Genomic DNA, 8967 nt, shown 5'->3' with positions numbered 1-8967 from the left:
TCACTTCTCTGATTAAATTTACTCTTTGGAAATCAGGGAAGGCCTAAGAAGCTAAGGTTTCTCTGCAGACAAGAGACAGACAGAGGACATGGGGGTAGAGGGTGTCTATTCAGCGAAGGCCCCATGGGGTCCTGCTCAGTTACAGTTCCTGCTCTGAATCTTGTTGCCTTTTTTTCCCATTAGTTTGGATATCATTAGTTTATTATAAAAGAGAAACATGGAAATTATTTACATGATGAAAGTTTTCAGAACTTCAGTGGAATGGGCAGCTAGCTTCACGTGATGCCATTTCAGTAGTGACTTACTTTAGTCAACGTATTTTCCAAGAATGTCACCATCTCTAAGTAAGAAATAATCGTTGTCGTCTAGAACTACTTTGGTGCCTCCATATTCTGGGAGGAGAACTTTATCTCCGACTTTCACACCAGCTGGTTGAATCTCTCCACCCTTTCCTTTAGAGCCCGATCCAACAGCTACTACTGTTGCTTGCAATACTTTTCCTTGTGATTGTTTTGGAAACATAATGCCTTCTTTGGTTACAGTTTTGGCTGCACTTCTTTCAGCTAATACTCGGTCAAAGAGGGGAAGAAACTTTCTAAATGCCTGTCCTGCCGTGACTCTGGTTGCCGCAGTTCGTACTCTGCTCCCTAGCCGCCGCCACAAGGAAGAGACCCTCCTGTTGTATTTTGTGCAGGCTCTCCAAGGCTCATCTCGGCCTTCAGTGAAATGTGAACGATGCACCGTCCTCACGGGGTTATCTTGAGGGTTTCGGGAACAAGACTGTTAAAGCATTTGCCCAGGTGCCAGGCTTGGAGGAAGAGGGAAGAGCTCGAAGCTCCGTGCAGGGGAAAGCACTTAGCACCACTGGCTGCATTCAGAATTCTGTGTGTCCTAGGAGGCTTACCTACGAGTACAGAGAGGTCAAACTATGTCCCATGTTGCCCAGCGGTGCTCCCAACCCCAGTGCTCTGTAAAGGCGGGTGAGGAGGCACCCTCTGTGGGACCTGCCTGGGAGGACAGAGGAAGTTAACAGGAATCCCAGCCCACTGTTGTCCCCTCTCAGAAATACTAGAGAGATCAGCCAGTCCATAACTGTGTGTGTCATAGCTCCTCCTCCTCCTCCCTCAGCTCTCCCTCACTCTAAAGCCTCTGTGGAGCATAGTAAACCTATCTCCCCCAGGTCGGCTCTCTGGCCGAACCCCTGAGGGTGTCTGAGCCCCATGTTACAATACTGTTCTGAGCAAATGAAGTGAAACCACCTTGGTGCTAAAAACTGCAGTCAGCCCTCCTCCAGCTGAGCATCTGGTAGACTGGAAACCTTAGGTACCTTGGGATCACCCACTGGCTGGGAGAGGCCCCCAGCAAAGCCTGTGCATGCATCTAGGATGAACTGCGTCCTCCTGTGTCACTCCTCGCCCTGGGATGAGAAGGAGAGTGCAGATCTGAATTTGTGTAGATTTCTTTTAGTCCCAAGTTGCCGTTTTCAGGGATAGTCTCATTTTCAGTCTAAAAAAACACATAATGAACATAACTAGATTGTATTATCATTTAAAAGATTCATAACAGCAGTATTTTTAATCTTCATTTTTACAGATCTTTATTCAATATCAGAACAATGACTAAACTCTGGAGAGAAAAGAAATTAGCTGTTATTTCAATGAACCTAAATAACATTGATTTTTATTTTTAAATTAAATCTTGAGTAAATTAATTCATAGATCTGGGTTGCCTATAAACCCTAAGAGAAGCAATAACATTTTATTTACTTGCAGGTTAAAATGGTCTCTCTTCTCATGAAACACTCACTCAAAAAGCCAGAGTAGGTTCTTACCCAGGACACCCAGGGAAGGGACATTCCCTAGCCAGTAGGCTAGGGGGAGGAGAGGCTGTTGAAATGATTTCCTGATTTCCATTACTCAGTTGTAAGTTCCATGAAGGCAGGGTTTCTTTTTTGGTTTGTGTTCACTACTCCATCCCCAGCCTTTAGAACAATGCCAGCTAGCACTTAGTAGGTGCTTAATAAATATTTGGTGAATGAATGAAGCAATCATTTATCATTTATAGTTTTCTCCCATTCCCCCCCATCGTATACCAGTAACAATGGGCACTCAACAAAAATAGGAAGTGACCATTTTATATTAGAATAGGTGTGTATATCACTGGGATTATTACATTGCCTTGTGCATGGTGAGATAGAGTTATTAAATAATCTCTTTAAAGATCTAGCTGTCAGTGTAAAGTTACTTTGCCAGATATTAAGGCATACCACAAATCTCTAGTGATTAAAAATTGTGGTCTTGTGCAAGTACAGACAAATGGACCCACAGCACAGAAGAAGGAGCTCAGAAACAGACTTCCATAGGACAGGAGCTTAATATACGTTAAGGTGGAACCACAAATCAATAAGGAAAGTTTCTGTATAGAAACTCTCCATAGAGGGAAATTTGAATATAGAGAAAAAGGAAACTGGATCTATACCAAACACCACATACAGAGGTTAAAAAGACTTAAATGTGAAAGATAAAATTATAAAGTTAATTGAAGAAGGTTTAGCTGTAGGAAGACTTAAATGAACCTGACGAGCACAAATTATCAGGCAAAAAAAAAAAAGAATTTGATCACATCAGAATTAAGAATTTCTGTTCAATGAAAGTGACCTTGGATAGCACCCACAGTAAGATGACATTCTGGGGGGAATCTCACCAATTTCGAGGAACAATATGCAGGGAACCTCTTCCAAATCAACAGAAACCAAGAAAAGCCCAGATGGAAAAAAGGGGAAAGTATCTGTTCAGGCATTTTACAGGACAGGAAAATCACAAGGTTAAAAAGCAAAGGAAAGATGCTCCAAATCATTTTTAATTAGAGAAGCATGCATTGGAGGGCAACTGAATGGCCTTTTGTAAGTGACAGGGAGATGGTGGTAAGCCCTCCACTGGTAGGTCTGGTCACAAAAACAGGAAGACTTAAAAAAATGACACCTCCCTCCCCCTTCCAGAGCTGTGATTTAATAGTGACAGAGAATGAGCAGGAAACATATGTCATTCTGTTCATAAGAGGCAGAGACAAGAGTAGGGATGCTTTCTAGGAAGAAGGCAACAGTGGACCATGGAGGGGTAATGGAGGATGGTAAGCAGAGAGGCCAGGGGAGACTAGGGCAGGCAGGAGGTGACCCTCTGTCCCAAGGGGAGCCGTGGAGGCTGGAGGGAAGGGAGATGTTGGCCTTGGTCTCCCCCAGGACCCCCGCAGCCCAGCAGCTCCCATGCCCCCTCCACTCCAGGTTGGTGATCCTGGTGGATAACAGCCACCACCAAGCCAGAATCAGCTCAGAGGGTGGGAACTGAAGTGACTGAGGTACCCGATGGATGCCGGCAGGGGAAGAAGACAGATCCTACCCCAGTTTATCAGAAAGGGCGTCCCTGACTCTTCCTGGAGAGTTGCTCGGAAAAGCTGGGAAGCTGAGCTGAGATGCAGAGCCGCACAGGTCCTCTGAGTGCCCTTGTGGGCAGGAGGTGAGGTGAGGTAAGTCAGTTTGGGGGTCATTCTCAGTGTCCACGTGCCACCTGGCCCTTCGCATTGGGTGCGAAGTCTGTGGTGCTTTCTGTGGAAGGTGGTTAGAAGAGCCATCCTGCGTGACTGCGGCAGGGTTATTCCCAGCAGTGCAGGACAAGACCCCTGGCGCTGGCCTCTGTCCCCGCTCTGCCCCTGGGCTATTGCTCCCAGAGGAAGCCCTGCCAGTGTCGCATCATTGGGGCCCTGTGAGTGTTTCCTGAGCACTCCTAGGGGCCAGCCACTGTCCCGCGTGGGCTCTGAGGCCGCAGAGGTGAGCATGCCCACATCCTGGTGGGGAAGACGACACATAAACAAGGAAATGATCTGGCGGTGATAACTGCGGTGCAGAGAACTGAGGGTGGTGTGGCAGAGAGAGCCTGGCCCACTTCAGCCTGAACGGTCAGCAGAGTGTCTCAGAGGAGACCTTCAGGGTGAGACCTGTACCAGGGGGAGGAGCCAGGCAGTGGGAACAACAGATGAAGGAAGCTCCAGGTTAGGACCCAAGGTGGCCAGCTGGTCGGCGGGGCGTGGGGCCCGGGATGCCGGGGAGGGAGGCAGGGCTGAGCAGGACAGGCTTTTGTGAGCCTGGCCATGGAGTTTGGGTTTCAGACACTGGGAGGTTTTCAGTTGGGGGTGATGAAATCTGGTTTTTGCTTTTTAAAAAAAGTCACTGCCTGCTGTGTGGGGCTTGGATTGTAGTCAGGTAAAGGATGCAGGGGTATCAGGCAGTGGGGCAAGAGATATTAGGAAGTAGCCAAGGTGGGGACATGGAGGCCACGAGAAGGGGAGAGATGTGATGTGTGTTCTAATCTGCCCACTGGCTGCATGTAGGGACGGAAAAAGAGAAGAAATCAGGAAGGCTTAGGTTCTAGGCTGGGAAGCTGGGTGGCTGCCGGTGCTGTTTATTAAGCTAGGGAGGGAAGAGGAGGGGTTGGAGAGGGTGTGGGGTAGGAAGTGAAGAGGTCTGGCCGGGTGAGGCTGGGTTGGAGTGAGTGGAAACGTCAGGAGGGCAGGCAGACACAGAAATCCAGAGTCACAGGGAGATGTCTGAGCTGGAGGTAGGGCTGTGGCCTCCTCTGCGTCGCACAGGTGCTGTTTAGAGCCTTCACGTATGAATGCATTTAAGGAGAGTGTCGACGGAGATGGAGACAAAGAGCATCCCCGGCCGAGCCCTGCGCCCCAGGACCTTTGTCCTTGGGAGCTGGAGGGGAAGGACGAGGCCCAGGAGAGCTGCAGGAAGGCAGGTTTCAAACGGGGTAGAGGCCCCCTCTGTGGAATATTCTTGAAGGCCAGTTAATATAAAATCCACTTCATGGCAGATCATAGGAACACATGTCAGCCTGGTCAACACAAAGCCGACTAGAAAACCTTTTAGCTGCTGGGTTACCTAACTCCCTCATCATGGGCCCATGTCACAAATACCCGTTTAGGTAAGCTTTTCCTATTCTACAGACTAGAAGCAGAGATGTGACTTTCTTGACCCTCCTACTCAAAAAGAGGGGCAAAGCAAGAAAACCAAAAAATAAGATGAATGATGGAATAGAAAATTTGGAAAAATCCCTAATAAATCATTAATTTTGTATATTTAACAAAATCCAACTTCCTAGGGACCAAGTGACTCACCTAAGATGACGGCTCGTTGTCAGGTCAAGACTAGCAATCAAGACTTCTCCCTCTCAGCCCACTGTTTCCACCACGAATATTCTGGGAAAAGAAGTCACTTTGTATAGTAGTTTGTGTTTGTTAATCCTAGACTCCTACTTTGTCCACTGTACATAAAACAGACAAACAATAAGGTCCTACTCTTTAGCACAGGGAACTATATTCAATATCCTGTAATAACCTATAATGGCAAAGAATCTGAAAAAAATGTATAACTGAATCACTTTGCTGTATACCTGAAACTAACACAATATTGTAAATTAATTATACTTGAATAAAAAAAAAAGTCACCTTGGTAAATGTCCCAATTCTCTGATTCTTACCCCTACTTACATAGAGGACCTTGACCTCTGACTCTGTCTCCTTGAGACCTTCCCTCGGGCAGTTCCATAAAGGGAGCACCTCTTCCTGCAGGCTTGGTGCCTCAAGGCAGTGTATGCTGCCCCCAGGCTGCCATTAGTGGGTTGAGGGCAGGTGGGCCCAGAGGGCTCTGCAGGCCACAGGAGTTAGTTACATTGTCTGAGTTCCTGTGAGACATAGGCTGGAAGGCAGCTGAGCAGTGGAGCCAGTTGCAGCCCCCCAGCGCCCTCATCCCAGGGTCCCAGATGGAATTGTGCCCTCCCCACACACTCAGACTTGCGAGCTGTTTTGTGCTTTCTCTTCTTTTTTTTAAGATTATTTAATGCCTTCCTCCCTTCCTTCCTTCTTCCCTTCCTTCTTTCCTTCTTGTTAGAGGATTTCTTTGAGTCTTTGAGTCAAGAGACCTGGGTTCCAGTCATGGCGTCCCCTCTGAGGTCTTCAGGGTTCTCATCTATAAAACGAAAGCTTTAGGGTCCCAAACCAGCAGCATCAGCATCACCTGGGAACTTTCTAGAAGTGCACATTCTCAGGCCCTCCCAGCCCTCCTGAATCAGAATCTCTGGGCATGGGTTCAACCACTTGGTTTTCACAGTCCCTGCTGGTTCTGACCACCCACCCACGCAGCCACCGCCATGGTATCAGAGGTCCCTGGCCGCTATTGGCCCCGGTCTATCTGGGAGGGATGACATTCTCCATCTCCCAGGGATGCCGAGTCCACACGGCAGTGGTGCTACACCTCCACATGGTGGAACCTTAGAATCCAGAGATGCATCCGGCTGTGAGGACTTTAAATTGTACCCTCACCCTTTCTCCCAGCTGTTGAGAATCCTCAGACTGGATGGGACCTGGGAATGAAGTCTCCCGGCCCTGGCGCCAGTAGCTCTAACTGCATGAAAATGGTGTGGAGGCAAGGTTGGTGGGCTATAACGCAGCAGCACTGCTTTTCATAGTTTTACCTCTGTCTTCCTCTGAAACACAACTACTGGTGTCCTTTTGCAGATATAATTGTGACAAGGAGAAGAATAAGGATGGCATTTTCTGCTCCCTTTTCCCACCTGCTCCCCACCCCCTACCCCACCACCTTCCTCTGTGTTGCTCTGCTCTGGGGCCAGCTGTGCTCATCAGATGGATCTGAGAAGTGGAAGAAAATAAGTGGCTGAAATCATTCATATTCGAAACAGGAAAAAGCTTCTGCTGAATGAAAGACTGGAGCAGCCAGCAGAGAAGAGGAGGAAGGGGCCGGGGTCATGAGGAGACCCAGGCAGCTGACTCAGTTGGGGAGTTTAGGGCAGTGGATAAGCCCCAAGTCATGACATGGGCTCACAGTGTGTGCAGCGTGAGTCCCCATCCCTGGTGACCCTTAGGGAAGGCATCCACTCCCAACTTTCTTACAGAAAAGCTGAGACCATCCAGTCTCAGGGTTAGGGTTAGAGTTAGGGTTTGCGTATCTTTTGAATGTGCTGCCTATTGAAATCATCATCAGGGTGTGAGCAAATGTGTCCAGGACTTTTGAGGTTGTGATAAGGGGCCTCAGTAACACCAGACTAGGTGGGGAGAATATGCATTTGAAATATGATTCATGGAGAAAGACAAGTGTGTTGTCCTTATTCCTATGTCTTTTAGTTTCAGAGAGTTCATGTAAATAGTGGCCTTACTTTATTTTTTATTTCCAAAATTAACATTTAGCACTAGAAACATTGACACCATTGACGTTTTGGTGGGGATTACTCTCAGACATCTTGGGAGCGATTGTGTTTCTTGGGGAACACCACAGCAGGCCAGGAAACAAATATTCCCACTTGTTTTTATGTGAGGCTGAATATGATTCTGATTCCAGACAAAGTTCCCAGCAGATCTCTTAGTTTCTACCGCATGTGGGGAACGACGTGGCTTCGCGATGTTTAGTGTTTCTTATAGTGAACACTTGTAGATATTCTTTGTAACCTTCACTCAGTGTTTAATTGGGAGTATCATCCCTGAGAGTCTCAAAAGTTTGAAATTCACTTCCAACCTCCTTAAGACTTCAATGATGTCAGAGATCTAACTGGGTGTAAGAGATGGTCATCGCTGTATGACAATGGCCAGAGAGACTGGAGAGAATAGAATTTGGAGTTGGAGTCCCTGGATTTCGTAATTGTATGGCCTTGGAAAAGTCACTGAATGTCCTCGAGCCTCTGTCTGTTCATGTGTAAAATGTATATAAAAAAGAATCCCGGAATATTGAAGATGGAGCAGTGGAGATGATATGAACAAGCTCTGCATAAACTACAAAGGGCCCTGCAAATCTGGGCTCTGTGCTGTGGATGACTTTGGGGCTCTCAGCACCTCTGTTCTAAGGATGCCCTTCCCTTCACCTCTCATTGGTGCATGTGCATAGAAACGGCCCTTTCCCTGCACCCCAATACCACTGGTACCACTACCGCAGTTGATTGACAGGTGCCTCACCCACGCCAGGGTCGACATGGTCCTAGCTGTGGACTGTTGATGACTGACCCAAGGAGGGTACCTGAAAGGCAAGGCATTCTTTCCTGGGACCTTGCACATCGTTCTTCAGGAGAGTCTTCTCTTCATCAATAGCCACTGGGATGGAAAACATGAGAGGCAGAGATGGGAGTTGAGAGAACATCATTTGGGTACCTTATAGCATAACATTGGTTCCTGCCCCATCTGGGGCCCAGATCGCTCCTGGCTCTCAGAGTCAGTTTCACCAACTCGTATGGGTTTCCATAACTGCAGTCCAAAAAGCCCTTTGGCATGATGACACCTTCATCAGGCACATTAGTACAAAGTCTTTTCTGTATTTCTCAGGGTCTGAAATCAGGTTTAGTGCATTAATACAAGGAAGAGAAAATATAGGTATAAATATTGGAAAGGCAGAAACAAAACTTGTTCTTTGCAATCATTTTACCTAGAAAATCAAAGAGAACCCATTCATTCACCCAGTTATTAAAAAATGAATTCCTGGGCTTCCCTGGTGGCGCAGTGGTTGAGAGTCCGCCTGCCAATGTAGGGGACACGGGTTTGTGCCCCGGTCCGGGAAGATCCCACATGCCGCGGAGCGGCTGGGCCCGTGAGCCATGGCCGCTGAGCCTGCACGTCCGGAGCCTGTGCTCCACAACGGGAGAGGCCACAACAGTGAGAGGCCTGCGTACCAAAAAAAAAAAAAAAAAAGAAAAAAAAAATGAATTCCTGATTATTACTCTGGGTCTGGCATTGTGGAATGACAGAATGATTATTCAGTATACTGTCCAACTACAAGATACTGTAATGATATAACAGTAGGCTTTTAGGTTAAATAAAGCATATTACAAATTCTTTGATGTTGGACAAGGCTTGGGCCATTACTGGGGGATTCCCTGTATTCCATAGGGTCTTATGCCGGTATGAATTCCC

The 8967-nt window shown here is 47.4% G+C and overlaps 1 protein-coding gene across 1 annotated transcript; it reads right to left on the bottom strand.

Moving 5' to 3' along the window:
• Positions 1-277: 277 nt before the first annotated feature.
• On the bottom strand, positions 278-8037 carry LOC309819313 (10 kDa heat shock protein, mitochondrial-like; the record flags this gene model as incomplete). Its single annotated transcript, XM_082649419.1, has 2 exons — positions 278-758; positions 7980-8037. 2 exons carry the CDS (start codon positions 8035-8037, stop codon positions 307-309), a joined length of 510 nt encoding a protein of 169 aa, XP_082505545.1. The 3' UTR covers positions 278-306.
• Positions 8038-8967: the final 930 nt, after the last annotated feature.

Source organism: Grampus griseus (assembly GCF_964374135.1).
Source record: "Grampus griseus genome assembly, chromosome: 2".
In the NCBI taxonomy this organism is placed as follows: domain Eukaryota; kingdom Metazoa; phylum Chordata; class Mammalia; order Artiodactyla; family Delphinidae; genus Grampus; species Grampus griseus.
The sequence above is the reverse complement of the archived record's forward strand: the minus strand, read 5'-3'. Positions and strand labels throughout refer to the sequence as shown.